This window comes from Spinacia oleracea, chromosome 1 (genome assembly GCF_020520425.1).
Source record: "Spinacia oleracea cultivar Varoflay chromosome 1, BTI_SOV_V1, whole genome shotgun sequence".
In the NCBI taxonomy this organism is placed as follows: Eukaryota; Viridiplantae; Streptophyta; class Magnoliopsida; order Caryophyllales; family Amaranthaceae; genus Spinacia; species Spinacia oleracea.
Window position 1 is genome coordinate 125,295,120 of NC_079487.1, and position 16,609 is coordinate 125,311,728.

General features: G+C 39.5%; 2 protein-coding genes across 2 annotated transcripts; one reads left to right on the forward strand and one right to left on the reverse strand.

Moving 5' to 3' along the window:
* Positions 1 to 81: 81 nt before the first annotated feature.
* On the reverse strand, positions 82 to 1,413 carry LOC110789515 (uncharacterized). The gene has a single exon (XM_021994194.2). The coding sequence runs from the start codon at positions 1,411 to 1,413 to the stop codon at positions 82 to 84; it is 1,332 nt and encodes a 443-aa protein (XP_021849886.2).
* Positions 1,414 to 3,928: 2,515 nt separating this feature from the next.
* Positions 3,929 to 7,699, forward strand: LOC110789508 (40S ribosomal protein S13). Its single transcript, XM_056826424.1, has 6 exons — positions 3,929 to 4,087; positions 5,385 to 5,502; positions 5,597 to 5,669; positions 5,865 to 6,003; positions 7,083 to 7,269; positions 7,413 to 7,699. Exons 2-6 carry the CDS (start codon positions 5,480 to 5,482, stop codon positions 7,444 to 7,446), a joined length of 456 nt encoding a protein of 151 aa, XP_056682402.1. The 5' UTR covers positions 3,929 to 4,087; positions 5,385 to 5,479; the 3' UTR covers positions 7,447 to 7,699.
* Positions 7,700 to 16,609: the final 8,910 nt, after the last annotated feature.

The window sequence follows — 16,609 nt, forward strand, 5'->3', positions numbered from 1 at the left end:
AATATATGGGGAACGAAGTGCCCTTACAAGCACCTCTGAATCTGTACGAACACGCACAGAACTTGCCCTGTTGGGCGTATCTCACAGAGCCAATAGAACAACCATTGCTTCTGCTTGGATTGGAGATGAAGCAAGGACCTTTTGGGCACCTGTCTTTATCTCCACACCACTTCTGCTAATTCTCCAACCTGCTGCAGCCGACCATCTACCATCCCCGTAGTCCCCCTTACACTTCCAAGCCCCATCAACCTCAATGAGAATCATGTCACCTTGCGAATGCACCCCCACCTGCCAGCTCCAGGCCTTGTTCGGGCTGGTAGTGGTGATTCGCACCTTGTCATTCAGACAATGCGAGACCTCCCACCTGCTCATCCATTGTCTAGCTAGCTCAAGTACCGTTACTGCCGAAGCCTTGGTACCTTTAAAAACACATTCATTACGATGGAGCCAAATGCTCCATAAAATCGAAGAGAAGAAAACCACACGATGCCCCGAGTTTCCATCCTGATTCAGAAAGTACAGCAAGAAATTTTTCACCCAACTTCCCACATGAGTTTCTACTGCAGCTAGCCCATTAATCCCAAGAGAACACGACTTCCACACTCTCATGGACAGCTCGCAGTCCCGAAACAAATGGGCCAATGACTCCTCCTTACCACAAAAGACACAAGCGGGCGAAACATCAATGTGCCTTCTCCTTAGATTCTGCTTCGTCGGGATAGCATTATTGATAACCTTCCAAATAAAGATTTTCCACTTTGGGAACATATTGGCTTTCCACCACAAAGACCAGAATTGAGAGACGGTATTTTCTTCCACTTTTCCTGTATTCTTGTGGAACCAGTACCCTGATTTGATGGAATAAGCCCCCGTACTTGACTGACTCCAATCCCACCCATCCTGAGTACCCCGGTTCGAAGTATGAATAGCAAGGATACGACGCGCCGTGCTACTCTGAAAGAGGCTCCAGACTGAGCTAGCATTCCACGAGTGGTTGCTGCATTTTAACTCCGAGACCCAAGTGGGCTTAGTACCAACAAAGGAAGAATGCTCCTTGAACTTTATTCTGTTGTCACCCACCCACACGTGGTCAGTTATGCTTGTAGCTTCTCCATTTCCTACAGTTCTTCTTATTCCACCCTTCATCGAGCTAACACTTTTCATGATACTCCTAGCTCCCCACGAGGCTGCATTAACTCTTCTACCAGAAATGCTATTCTCAAACCAGGTGCTGGGGTATTTCCCGCTGAAAACTCTACTCACGAGAAGATTCGGGCATGTTTTCATTCTCCAAGCTTGGTTGAACAACATGGCATGATTAATGGACTCTATGTTTCTCATACCGAGCCCACCTAAGCTCTTATGCTCTTCTAACAGGGAGGATTTCCTCCAATAAATTGGCCTTTTCGCCATTGAAGCCCCCCACTAGAATTTGATAATCATGGAGGAGATCTTTTTGTGAACGCTCCTTGGCAGTAAGTAAATAGCAAGAATGTGAGAGGCCATGGCCACAAGAATACCATTTATTAGGATCAGTTTACCTGCCGGAGACAAGTGGATAAACTTCCAGTTGGTGAGCCTTTTAGATACTTTTTCTGCAATATTCTAGAACGCCACAGTAGACCGCCCATCAATGTCCATGGGGCAACCCAAATAAGTGCCCATTTTATCGTTACTGTTGACCCCCAAGACTCTCCGAAGAATTCGTTTAAAACGTGGGTGAGTGTTGCCCGAGAAAACAACGAATGACTTCTGTAAATTGACTATTTCGCCCGACAAAGAGAAAAACTGATCCATATTACCTTTCAAAATAGCAAAGTTGTCGATGGAAGCTTTAACAAAGAAGAGGGCATCGTCCGCAAAAAATAAGTGGTTGATATACGGAGCACGTCTCCCTGCCTTTAGCCCCACCAGGGCCTTACACTCTTGGAGAAAATCAAGCTTCCGGGCCAGCACTTCCATACAGAGAATGAACAGGTAAGGGGACAGGGGGTCCCCTTGCCTTAGCCCCACCTGAGGAATAATTTTCCCCGTGGGCTCACCGTTGACCAGAATAGAATACGAGACCGTCGAAACACATTGCAGTAGCCATTGGATCCAATTAGCTGGGAAGAGCATCTCCTCGAGAACTTTTCGTAGAAAATCCCACCTTACTCTGTCATATGCCTTATTTAAGTCAACTTTGAAAATTGCCGCCATAGAAGCTCCCTTCTTCTTTCTGATGGTGTGAAGAATTTCGTGAGCAAGAAGACAATTATCGGACATTGCACGTCCCGGGACAAAAGCATTTTGAGTATCTCCCACCAAATCTTCCACCACTTTCCTTAGTCGCCGGACCAAGCATTTCGATATGATCTTGTAGGTAGTGTTGCACAAACTAATAGGCCGAAATTCTGAGACCAATTCCGGCCTATCCACTTTGGGGATGACCGTTATGAAAGTTTCATTCATCTCCTTCAGCATGAACCCGCTACTAAAAAAACTCATAGCAGCCATTTCAACATCCTTGTGCACCATTTCCCATTTCTGGTGGAAAAACCCCGGTGGGACACCGTCCGGGCCGGGAGATTTGAAGGCTTTGATACTGAAGGCGGCCTCCTTGATTTCCTGTAATGAGAAAGGAACATTGAGAATAGAAAAATGGTTAGCATTAAGTTGTTTCATTGGCGGTTTCCAAGAGTCCCACTGGAGGGAGATATCTCCAAGTGGAACAGATGGGATAAATAGATCTTTGTAAAATCTGAAAAATTCAGCCTTTATCTCACTGCCTTCATATAACCAATCCCCCTGTATGTTCTTGATAGCCCGAATATCGTTCCTGGATTTTCTATCCTTCACACATTTGAAGAAAAAGGAAGTTCCTTGGTCTCCCAACTGATCCCATTTCGAACGGGCCCTTTGTTTCCAGAATGTATTTTTCATTATCACCTCATCTTGTTTTTCTTTTCTTAACACCGCATCTGCTCGCACCATACTATTCACCGTTGGGTCTTCGTGATTGGCCATAAGATCAGTCTGAATTTTGTTCCAGTCAATACGCCTCTCATCTTTGAAGTCTAGGCACCATTTCTTACAAGATCGAACCAGAAACCGCAATTTCCTTTGCAGCACAAACATTGCTGAACCTGACGCTTCATACTCCCAAGCCTTCGAAATAGTATCTCGTGCCTTCTCTGAATTGAGGCACCACTGTTCTAGCTTATACGGTCTCTTCTTTGGAGTATAGTTGGGGGTACAATCAACTACCACTGGACTGTGATCTGATAAAAGAATAGGTAGGTTCCAAACCATCGCATTAGGGTACACCACCCTCCAATCTGAAGATGCATAGGCACGGTCAATCCTCTCCCATATGTTTCCCCCTTCCTCTCTATTATTTGTCCACGTGAATCGAGCCCCGTGATAGACCTCGTGGTGAGAATTTTGGCAGCTAAAGGTGTTGAGGGACCAACCTCACCCTATTTCGAAGTTATCTCTAGCTATCTGAATAAAGTATATGGTGGGGTAGGTGTTAAATGACCGGGTAATGATGTAGATGATAGGGGAGTATTAAGTGGGTATGACTATCGAAATAAAGCTAGAGAGGAAGTGAATACATTTATGTTTGACCTGAATTGTGAAAGGGGAAGAACGTAAATTTATCTATGTACTTATTTATTTATTTTGAATTTGTTAAATAAATAAAACACGGAATGAAGGCAGTAACAGATCTATCCATCATTAGTTTAATAAGGAGATTACCTATAACCTCCATTTTGATGATAAGTGTCTATAGTTAATTTAGAGATGCAAATTTAATATTCATATCACAATTCGTGCATCGCACGGGTACTATACTAGTTATCCTACCTAAAGTCCTAAACTATTAATGTGGGCCTAAGTCTCAATTTATGCCCAAGTAAAGAAAACAGGACGGGCTAAGCCCAGATAAGAAATCTAATAAATCAGAGCCGTTCATCTCTAGGGTTTATCAATCAATATATGTTAAGCCTACCTTTTCGGGTTTCAACCCTTCTCTGTTTTGTCTCAGTTGCTCTCTCTTCCTCGCTAGGGTTTTCCTCGCTCTATCTCCTCTCGTCGATCGGAGGTACGTAATCTCACTTCACCTCTCTCCTTCTTTCGACTGTTTTGTTTCCTTCAATTTTGGTAATGATTTTGGGTTTTATGGTTTAGCTTTCTTGATAACATTTGTGATTGATTGTTTTTTTTTATGTTTCTGAAATCATTTGTTTGTGTATCAATTTTATGCTTGAAGTCTCCTTTGTGTAGAGATCAGGGAATTCAACTTTATACCATATTTATCTGAGCTTGTTAGTTGCAGTCTTGCAGATGAGCTTTAAATTATAACGTATCGTACTCTATTAGAAAATATGAGTTCGGCAAATTGTTGGATGTGGAAAGCCATTGATAACTTGATACACATTGGACTCTTAGAGTACTGTTCTTTGATCCGTGTCTGTAAATTACTGTTGCTGGAGGTATCTAGCGCTTTGAATAGCAATGCCTCAATCCATGATTTGATGTTTTGGGGATTAAGGGGGTAATGGGAACAGTTTCAATTCTAATAAAGCTCGAATCGGTAAAACCTTATTTCAATTCTAATCTATTAGATGAAGATGAACTATACTGGGTACTTTATTTCATACACTGATGTCAATAAGCTACAATCTTTCGAATTTTCGACACTGGAACACGGTACTATATTACTCGGTAGCAAATCGTTATGGTTTAAAACTTTAAATCACATTATTAAAACACTTCCCAGCTTTTACAAGAACAATGCAATTGAATAACACCTAAGAATCTCATCAAAAGCAGAAGATGTCATTAGGAAAAATAAGAAACAGAAATGAAGTGAACTGAACTGAGTATCAATGTCAATAGCAAATGTGAAGGCTTCCTTTGATGCAACAACTACCTTTTCCTTTCTCAGCTTTAAATTGAAAGCTCTTTATTTTCTTATTACTAATATGATATCTACAAGTTGTTGTATGAGTGAACATTATGTGAGCTTTTTCCAGTGAGTTTATGTTTTGAGAAGTTTAAATTGTTGGTTTACACTGCAGTTAAATCCATTTCACTTGCAAGTTTATGTGTTGAGAATATTGCTTGATCAGCTTCCTTTCTGGTAGATGTGAATGTCTCCTGTTGTGCAAAGACCTAGGCCTTTATTAGTTATAAATTGGTAGCTCTGATTTTCTTACTAGTTAATAAAAAAACGCAAGAAAAATAATCATGGGCCTCCCCTCATGGACCAAATCCAACCTTTGAAAGGCAAACCCAAAAACCCACGAAGGCTGGAAATATTTCGGGTATATTAATCCAACTACGTGAATGAACCACTGAAATGCTGGGAAAAATCTAATCTAGGGTTTATTTTTCAGTGTGCGTCGTCAGCAGCAGCAGCAAGGAGAGTAAGAAGCCGCCGCCGTAGCGCCACCCAAACTAGGATCGATTACTCCTTACCTACGCCGTCACCATGGGTCGTATGCACAGTCGCGGGTACTTCTTCTTTTACACTCTCTTTTTCTGACATTTCATCTCTTCTCATTCTTCAATGGCGGCGATTCCTTTTCTTATTTTCTGACCTTTACAGTAAGGGAATGTCCGCCTCTTCTATCCCCTACAAGAGGACCCCACCTTCCTGGCTCAAGATCTCCGCTCAAGATGTAAGTTTTTAGATTTACCTTATTTAGGTAATTGTTCTTGTTGGGTATATTATCCTCTATGATTTGGTTTTGAATTCTGTTTTTTTCTACCTCGATTAACCGTTCAAATTTATTTGATTAGTCTTTTTTTGGGGGGTTTGTTTGGGTATTTTTTATCATATTTTTTGTATTTAAATTTGTGTGTTTCTGTTGAAGGTGGATGAGAACATTTGTAAGTTTGCAAAGAAGGGTTTGACACCTTCCCAGATTGGTGTGATTTTGAGGGATTCTCATGGTATTGCTCAAGTCAAGAGTGTTACTGGTAACAAGATCCTTCGTATCCTCAAAGCTCATGGTAAGTTATTTTCTGATATCTTTTGAAGATTTGATTGGGACTTGCTTTTTTGTAATTGAATGCAGTCATTGTGGTATATGTTGAATAGGAAGAATATGTGGTTGTAAACGGGAGTAAATGTTTCAGTGAAAGTGATTGATGAACGCAGTTTTAACGATTTGATTCTATTAGAAGCTTGTATATAAATTGGATACTTTTGAATTTTGATGCTCAAATGTGAATTACCCTTGTTCTATCATAGAGTTTATAGGGATATTGTAAACGATATTGGAACAGATTTAGGTATTTAATCTGTTGGACTAGGCACCTAAGCATAGCTTGTTAGGTTTAACTATGATGTTTACAGACAATGTATTTATGCTTGTGATCTTGAGAGGGTAGAACCGTAGAACTAAGTGATGAGCAAGAAATTAATGAGATTTGACTTTTAAGACATACAGTCATGTGAGATAATAGGTCTTACCGAATAAGGGTCAAACATATTAATCGTTACTTCATTAGATCGGCCATACAACATAACGATCAAACATATTCGTCAATATTAGGATTTGTGTCCCTTTTGCTTGAAGGGTTGCTAACTTTTTGATATATTTAGCTGAACATCTGTGGTTTTTGGTACTTTGAATCCTCGGATGAGTTATCACATGAGTATTCGGATGAGTCCTTGGCCTTGTGAGCCCTTCCCCCGCCTGATATTGGGTTGATATGTTTCTCGAGTTCTTTTTTGTGTGTGTATTTTCTGCTTTTCTTAGCTTGTTTGGAGCCAGTGAACTTTACTTTTTCTTTTACAATCAACTCTATGTTCGAAGTTTGGAATGTGCTGCTTTTCTGTGTTCTCATGTATTCAAGTTTGCTTATGCATTCTAAATCCCGATTTCCCTCTCTATACTATTTAGCTTTATTCTTGGGTCTTGCTAATACTCACCCCCTTTGATGAACAAATAACTTGCTCTTGTAAAATGAGAACCTTGTTAACTGTAAGCAAGCATTTCTTGTGAATGCTTCAACACTTGTGTTTTCGCAATCATCAGGTTAGTACTTGTGGAGAAATTTTCCTAATTATTGTTTATGTTGCTTAGGTCTTGCTCCCGAAATCCCAGAGGACCTTTACCATCTAATCAAGAAGGCAGTGGCCATCAGGAAGCATTTGGAGAGGAACAGGAAGGACAAGGATTCCAAATTCAGGTTGATCTTGGTCGAGAGCAGAATCCACAGGCTTGCTCGTTACTACAAGAAGACAAAGAAGCTCCCACCAGTCTGGAAATAGTAAGTTTCCCCTCATTTTTGTTTAAACACCTTCTTTTCCTTTGCAAAAATTTACAAATGGTTTTTTTTTTTTACAAATGGTATTACCTTTTTGTTAGAATGCCCTGAAAATGTATAATTGAATTTTAATGTTGTACCTGCAGCGAGTCTACAACTGCTAGCACTCTGGTTGCATAAGCATCTGGTTTTGTTTCGGATCCATTGAAGTAGAAGAAATGCCAGCTTCAGGCTGAACATGTTGTTTTGCAATTCGCTGTATGGAGTTCTAGAACTAGTATAATATCTCGTCTAAAATTATGGTTTCAAATTTTGTTTTTCTAAGTGCTCTAGGAATCAGAGATTTGCTTGCATGTCTTGGTAATATTTTCACAATGAAGGCATTTAATTTTGAGTGTTGGAATCCTTTAATTCAATTAAGTGTTTTAATTTAGGTTGTCTGAGTAAAATACCTTCAGCAGCCCAGTGGCGCGCAAGTGATTGAATTTCCTGTTTTTTTTGAGAAAATTGTTGGAGCAGCATGTACATGTAGGTGTGTTTTAATTGCAAACTAAAACTTGAACTCTTGCAAAGTTATAGCGGTGCAGTTAGAGTACTTCAAGTTAGCAAATGAACGATGTTTGATGAATGGGATTACTGCAACGTATCAGTGTGCGTGGAATAGCTTTACCGGCTTTTCCAACTGTGCAAGCTGCATCACAAGATGTTTGTAAGAAAGATCGGAAGCATCGTGTAGGCATCGGTATTGTTACATCTTGTAGGCATCGGTATTGTTACATCTTGTAGGCATCAGTATTGATTCATCGTTTAGGCTTTGCTTCTCGGCATCACCAATAGTAAATCAAAATATGTTCGGTATAATCATTTTCTAAAACAGTTAATGGGTACAGTTAGGACTATGCACTGGTCCAGATCCGGTCCGGACCGGAACCAGAATGTCTAAAATCCAGAATCTGAATTTTTCCGTGTCCGGAGACCGGTCCTAAATTATTCTGGACAAGACCGGTCCTATCCTGAAAATTCCGGGCCGGATCTAGACCGATTTGTCCGGTTTTTGTAACTTTTGCAATCTTTTCCATTTATAAAGCAAAATAATAATGAGTAATTGCCAATTAGTCATACACTTTGAATACTAAAATACCGTAGCTAAAATAATATTAGTCTATAATGAAACAAACACCTTGTCGTTGTCTCCCAACACAAACCATGAAACCACTCTACATCTTTGATTCCCAGCCTCAATGGCTTAGAAATAATCTAGCCATACAGTGCCTCTCATCTCGGATTTGTTGTACCAAATCTTGATGTATTCTTTTTTACCTTCCCATAAGTTAGATACCCGCCTATGCCGAATAGTCGAATACTTGTGTGATATGTTCGTCGTCCGGCCGTTGACGACTCTGATTGTGAAAGTGATAGATGATGGAAGTGTTACCGTTGTGAGATCTGGTGGTCGACTGGTCCAACCGTCCGAATGTGAGATCTATAATTGAGGGAGGGAGGAGGGTAGAGAATTAGGAGGAGAGAGAACGAGAGGAGGGAGGCTGTGTGAATGATTGTTTGGAACATAAAAACATAACCCTAATTTTGTCATTAACAGCTGTCAAACACAAAAAATGTTCTTTTTTAAATTTTTTTTATTGTCCGGTCCTGTCCTAAATCCGGATTGTTTACATTTTGAGGTCCGGTGTCCGGTCCTGAATCCGCCGGTCCGGACAATTCAGGTCCGGTTCCAGATCGGATTCAGGATCCGTTCAAATTTTGCACACCCCTAGGTACCGTAGTCCGCCAAGTGTAGTGAATTTCACTCCTTTCTCTCTCCCCTTTCCAGTCAAATCTGGCCTTCACATTTGGTTTCTATTTTCAATTTTCAATCTTTTCCTCCTTCTCTCTCCTCCTTTCACCGCGTTTCTGCCCTCTCGCGATTTACCGGAAGAGCTCCGGTGTTGATTAACCTCTCGACATATGTTATGTTAGGTTTTACTCTAATTTGTGGTTCGTTTCCTTTTTTGTATTGAATTTTATTGGTATTTTTTATAGCTAAAATAGTGAAATGTTTGATTTATTCTTGAAATTCCGGGTTGCTAATTTATTCTTCTTACTCGCTGGCTTCGAGCTCAGGCCCCACTTTATGCGGATCGATCTTCTGTTTGAGAAGGTAATTTTCTATCAATACAATTATTTCCAAATTTGTTGGGTTTGTTTTTCCCCCAAATTTTGTGTTCTTAGGGTTTGACTTCAGTACATTGTTGATTAATGAAATGATTACATGAATTATTCTATTCGATTTTTTGTGTAACTTGGATTCGGAAAAAACGATGAATTTTGATCTCCTAAATCAAACACGATAAAATTAAGAAATGAAAGATGTATTTTTTTGCTCTATTTTGTGTTTATCCCAACTCCATTCTATGCACTTATCAAACAAATTTCTTTGATGTTATCTTCAATGAGTTAATCACATTGTATGAAGACTAACAACTATTGTTTGGAGGTTGAGGAGTTGGATAATCAGGCAAATAAGATGGAGACATCGTTACTACCTCATAAATATGGAGGATAATGCTTGAATGGTTATAAATCCTGTAAAATGGTCTCATAGCCTTAAACACACATGTATATATCGTATATCATAGCCTTGATTGTTCAGACACATCGTCCATGCAAAAATATTGTGATTAAGGAAGGTAGAGCATGTAAGTGTGACACAACTTCTGTACATGTGCTCGCAATTACGTGTTCCTCTCCCTATTTTTAGTGGAGAAAACTACACTATAATATTTGTATGATGTAAAGTAAAAAATGTGTAAACAAACCCATGGGTTAATTATCCATATACTTACATGGAATAAAATGAAACATCCAATAATGTCATTTTCCGCAATGATAGTCTTGATCTTATGTTGATTTCAGACAACTTAGTGGAGAAGGATTTGTGTTGACTTTATCAGTATCAAACTACACACAGTTACTGCTCAATCTCTGACATATAACAAGACAAGTAAAAGATAAAAAAAAAGGCCCAAGTTTAGATCATACTTCGTATATAATACTAAAAATTCATCATATTTCAGTCCACACCTCCACAATACTATTTGCTCATATAAACTTTCTCCCAAGAAATGCGACTATAGCAAGTACTTCTTAATAAGAAACACTATCAGGAGATTAAATAATGCAACAATAGAGACACTAAATAATACATAAATCCATACCTTAAATAATGCAATACCTCTTAGTTTAATTTATAAGCATGAGTTTTGAATATTGGGGATATTCCTTGAGCTCAACTCGGCTAACACCTTTAACAGGAGCCACACCATTGGCAATGTTTAATAATATATACCTGGTGCCACATTTTAAAATTGTGTCAAGCGAAGATCTCGGGGCTAAAATGATGTACATAACCGCTTAACTAAAATGTACAGAACCATTGAATGTTCATGAAAATTAGTGCTATCTAAGGCCACCTAAGATAAAAAAAATTACCCCTCATATATTTCTTGTTATGAAGTCCTGCAACATAAAATATATACATGAAGTGAGACATCCTATATACAGGGAGAGGACATAATACATTCTCTCCTATTGTAAGAGGCCTTAAAGTAATTAAATAACATAATACCTCAAAATAAGTTTAATCCCACAAAAATAAACTTATTTTGTCAGTTGAGTAGGCATTAACTATCCTCATTGTAGAAAAGTATATAGAGGTAGGCTTTTGCAGACCTCAATAAGAAAATACATCATGGGAAAGAGATCCAAAAGGAAATCGAATGACTATAAAGACAGGTGAGGCGTGGACAGTTGACAGAAGTGTAGGGGAATACAGTTAAACGTAATAACATGTGTAAAAACAATCCCCAAAGCCAGGAAATATGTATAAAGCACAGATTAAGCAAACTTACATTCGAAGCGTATTTGAAATTCACCCAGATTTTATAGATCATTATTTTATTTAATTAAATAACCTAACATATATATTGGAGGAAACTAAATATATGATAGTCAACAAACTGAATGTAACTTTTGGTTGATATAACACATCTCTACCTCGAGGAGGAAGTACAAATACATATCAGATATGTATGGGGAAATACATATCAGAACATAAGACAAAATAGGAAAAAGGACAAAAAAATAATTAAATGGTACTTTTCTAAACACAAAGGAGTACTTTTTTTTTACAGAATGGTACTTTTTTTTACAGAATGGTACTTTTTTACATGAATGGTACTTCCTTTTTTATCTTTTAGCTATTTGTCTTTTAGTTGATAGGTGTATTTCCACACATATCAGATATGAGAAAAAACGAACCCCTACCTCGAGCCACCACTATCCACCACTGCCTCCTCCCCTCCACCATCAAACTTTCACCATCCCCTTCTGTCAAACCACCAGTGACCACTACCTACTCCATCAAACCAACATCCAACACCGACTCTACCTCATCCGTCAAATGTCACCACCTCTACAAATGACACAAAAACAACAACCTGGAATTTCAAGGATGTATCTCCATTAAACTCCAACCTTGATCTATTCACATCCAGCCGAATTAATGTGGATATGATTTTGATTTTTTGGAATTCATATTAAAATGAAAATGATTATAAATAGTAGTATTAGCGTTAATGTAATAAATCGCTATTTTGCTGCAGATTACTGTTTGATTAATACCAGAAGCTAATGGCTTGAGCCTTTTTACTCAAAAAAAAACATGTCATAAATCACTATTAAAACTGATTATATTCAAATTTATGCAGTTCTGCTTACAAATAAATGAAAACAAAATAAATTTTACACTTATTAATTCATAGTTACAACTTACAAGTAATAGTGCTACGTAGTAGTTGTAATAATAACTTTTTGTAATACTTACCTATAAACAACAGAAACTAGACAGAATGATGGAGCTAATAACAACCACAATAATAATAAGTAGAAAATAATAATAATAATAATAATAATAATAATAATAATGATAATAATAATAATAATAATTTTTCTTTTGATGTTGCTCTTCTAGACACTTTATTGTCTAAGCGGTTGCGTTCTGTGAAATCCATTCCTCCTAAATGCCGTTTGGGTTTTACGCAAGTTCTAAAAGGGGTGCTTGATAAGGTGATTTGGAGACCAGATGACATTGCTTGTTGGGTTCAGTTGCTCGTGTTACCTCTTTGTGTCCTGAAGACTTTTTCTCCGCGAAGTAATCGTGAGTGTTCCTCCGGTGTTAGGCGGCGACTACAGGAAGAGAGTATCACCTCTGCTATTCGTTCTTGGGGTGTGCCTGGTGGTTCTGAGCAACTTGTCATAGACACATTGGCTAGCGTGTCTCCCCCTCTATTGGATGTTGACAAAGACCATGATTTGGCGGAGCGTAATATTAAGCAATGTAAGGGAAAGATTTCTGACGGTCACTACACTGCTGCCGTTAAAGTTCTTTCGTCCTCAAGTCTTGCCCCTTACAATGATGCTACTCTTGCAGATTTGCAAGCAAAGCACCCTTCAGTTCCGGTCCCTACCTTACCGGATATCCCTGCTGATCATCACCTTACTGCTTCCTTTGCTGTTGTGTTGGAGCAGATTAGGGGATTTCCGAGTGGTACGTCGTGCGCGCGGTAGAGATGGCTTGCGTGCTCAACACCTTTTGGATTGCTTGGGTGGTGCTGCTGTAGCTGTTTCTGATGAGTTGGTGGACTCTATCACTCAGGTAGTTAATCTCTTTCTTCCTGGAAAGTGTCCTGCTGAGCTTGGAGGATATATTTCTAGTGCTCCTCTTACGCCACTTGTTAAGCCTGGTGGTGGTATTCGGCCTATTGCTGTGGGCACTATTTGGAGGCGCCTTGTTTCTAAGGTCGGGGCTGCTGTGATTGGTCCGCGTTTAGGGAACTACTTAGGAGGGCTTCAGTTTGGAGTTGGGGTTCCAGCAGGTGGTGAGGCCATTCTCCATGCTGTCAATCGTTTGGTTGAGGCTCGTGGGGCCGATGTTGGCCTCTCTATGTTATTGGTGGATTTTCAGAATGCATTCAATTTGGTTGATCGATCGGCTTTGTTGCGGGAGGTTCGGCTACATTGTCCTACTCTTTCGCGTTGGGTTGAATTCTGCTACTCCTCTCCAGCGCGGTTGTATTATGGGGAGCATACCTTGTGGTCTTGTCAAGGTGTGCAGCAAGGGGATCCTCTCGGCCCTTTGCTATTTTCTTTGGTTCTACATCCATTGGTGTGTCGAATCAGAGACTCTTTTGATCTATCTCTTCAGGCTTGGTACTTGGAGGATGGCACTATCGTTGGTGACAGTTTAGTGGTTGGAAAACTCTTGGAGTTGATTTTGGAGGAGGGTCCTCATTTAGGTCTCCATGTTAATGTTGAGAAGACAGAGGTTTTCTGGCCTTCGAAGGACCCACGCAGTCGTCTAGAGGGTGTCTTTCCTACGGATATTGCTCGTCCTGCACTTGGTGTTAAGTTGCTTGGTGGTCCAGTCAGTACGGATTCCTCTTTTTGTAAGGAGTTGGTTTCGCGACGGGTGTCGAAGACTGTTGTGTTGATGGATGCTGTAGCTAAGCTTAATGATCCCCAGTGTGAGTTGTTGCTTCTTCGTGCGTGCACTGGAGTTTCTAAACTCTACTTTGCTATGCGCACTTTTCCGCCTCATCTTTTTGAAGCGGCTCAATTATCTTTTGATGTGGCTCTTCGGGCTTCTTTAGAGCGTATCGTGACTGCTTCGGGACCTGGGTTCGGCGACTGGCAATGGCGTCTTGCTACCTTGCCTTATTCTTATGGAGGATTGAGTGTTTATTCAGCTGGTGATGTTCGGCATTATGCTTTTCTTGCATCCCGTTTGCAGTCTTCTGGTTTGCAGGATTTGCTTCTTCGGCTTTCAGGTGTTGTTGGTCCGGGGTCGGCCTTTGATGATGCTCTTGGTCTTTTCAATAGGACCGTGGAGACCGACCTTATGAGTAGCCCTAGTGAGATCGCTGCCCCCACTCTCATGAAGAAATTGGCAGACATATATTTCACGAAGGTTACTGCTGATGCGGAATTCGCCTACTCCTTATCTTCTCGTCATGTTGCCCTTTGGAAATCACAGCAGGGGGATCACTCCTCAGCTTGGTTGCGGGCAGTCCCCATCTCGGGTTTAGGCCAGACTATAAACGGTAAGACTTATCGTTCGGTTCTTAATTTGCTATCGGTTGGGTATTCCGTTGTTCTCTGATTCGACGTCGTGTTCTGCTTGCTCTCGGGTTTTCGATGGGGACATTTATGGGGATCATGCCGTGTCTTGTGCTGGGATTGTGGGTATTAAACATCGACATAATGTTGTTCGTGATACCCTTTTGGATATTTGCTATTGGTCGGGGATTTCTGCTCGCAAGGAGGTTGATGTTGGGCTGACTAGTGAGAGTGATGGAGCTCTTCGTCCTGCAGATATATTGCTTTATTCTTGGGATGGCGGTGTAGATGTGTGTGTTGACTTGACTGGGTCTTCCCCTATGACGCAATCTGGGTTGTCAGACTTCGTTCCGGGTCGGGTTGTGGCGGTTGCTGCGCAGCGGAAGCAGGCTATGTACGCGGCACGTTGTAGGGCTTTGGGTTACGGTTTCTTTCCTTTTTCCTTCTCTTCTTTTCGGGAATTAGAGAAAGGGGCTGTTTCGTTGCTGAAGCGGGTCCAGACGTACTCCAAGGCTCAAGACATTGGGGCACGGGCAGCTGCCTACATTTTCAGCAGGATCGGGTTCGCCATAGCTAGAGGAGTGGGGGCCCGGATTGTGTCTCGGCTCCCCACCAACTTCTTGTAGTTTACTTTATCTTTGTAGCTTGTTAAGCTTGTTACGTTTTGGTGGATAATAATAATAATAATAATAATAATAATAATAATAATAATAATAATAATAATAATAATACCACATCATTATATGCAAGTAGGGGTGTGTAAAAATCGGTCCGTTTTTCGGATCTAGAAATATATCTTGTCTTCGGTTCGACAATGTTCAAAACCCTTTAAAATTTAATTTTGGACCAGACCGATTTTTCCTTAAAAAACATAATATAAACTACTTAAAATTTTCTCCATTATTATGTTGTAAATATTAGTATATTGTGAGATATTTAATTTTAGCTTTCAAAAAATGGCCTCAAAACAGGTACGAAGTACCTATATATATATATATATATATATATATATATATATATATATATATATATATATATATATATATATATATATACTCGTACCTGTTTTATATATACTCGTACCTGTTTTGATCTTTACGGTTTATATATATATAAAATATACGTAGTATATATATATAGGTTTACAATCGCCCCAAGCCGGTCCTGTCCGGGTTTTACAACAATTTTCTGGTCCGACCTGGATCTGGTCCAAGCATAACCGGTTCGGACTTCAAGTCTTGGATAATCAAATTTCTGGGCTTTGATCTGGTCCAATTTTGGACTAATGATCACCCTATGCAAGACCTCGAAAATTGCAATAAGTATGAAATTGTTTCTCCAAATTAAGTTAGGAAAAAGTTTGTAACACCGTATCAAATAAGTTGACATCCACCAATTGCATGTTGGTGATTGAGGTTGAAATTGACAGGAAGGGAGGTTGTATTTGATTCCCGCAACAACAATTGAGAAGGGACTGAAATCTATCTACTCAGAACGCGCTCCAATCCGTATTGGTGGTACACCGGGAGAGGGGAAAAAAATGACATCCACGCTAACGCATGTAGTGTACCAATACATTTAAAAAGCTATGACTACTCCATATTAAGTATTAGTGTACTACTTCAAGCTTTGTGTCAATTAGTGACATATGAAACTTATCCCATCAAGATAAAAGAGTCTCATTTCCTTGTTAGTGTAAACAAGTTCAGTAAATGTCATTAGATTGTCCCCACAATGTATGATGACACCTCAAATCTCTTTCACTTTCACACACTTCTAGTTGTTCCAAATTGCCAAAACTAAGCAATACCCCAATGTCTTGTTCACTTTTCCTATGTTCCAAAGCACTTGCTATTTGTGTACTACTGTTTTTGGTAATGGGCCTTATTAAACACGTGGGCTAATTGGAAATCAACAAACATCAATTAATTACAAAAAGGTGGTGGAAATGTGTGAAAAACAAAAACTTTAGACTAAAATAGAGACGTATCAAATAGTGTGATAGGATAGCATCTTGTTGCAAACCATCTTCTGTTAGTGGTTATCTAATGATCTTAAACAAAATATTAGGCACCGTTTCGTAAGTAATTCGGGTATTCAACTACCCTATCAAATACGATTGACCTATCTATCTATTACATTATACTAAAATAAACACTAGAAATAACAT

Bases quoted from the DNA above. Each gene is read 5' to 3' on its own strand.
- LOC110789515 (XM_021994194.2), bottom strand. From the start codon at position 1,413: ATGGCGAAAAGGCCAATTTATTGGAGGAAATCCTCCCTGTTAGAAGAG.
- LOC110789508 (XM_056826424.1), top strand. From the start codon at position 5,480: ATGGGTCGTATGCACAGTCGCGG. The intron at 5,503-5,596 runs GTACTTCTTCTT...TGACCTTTACAG, and splicing joins GGTCGTATGCACAGTCGCGG to TAAGGGAATGTCCGCCTCTT. The intron at 7,270-7,412 runs GTAAGTTTCCCC...TTGTACCTGCAG, and splicing joins CTCCCACCAGTCTGGAAATA to CGAGTCTACAACTGCTAGCA.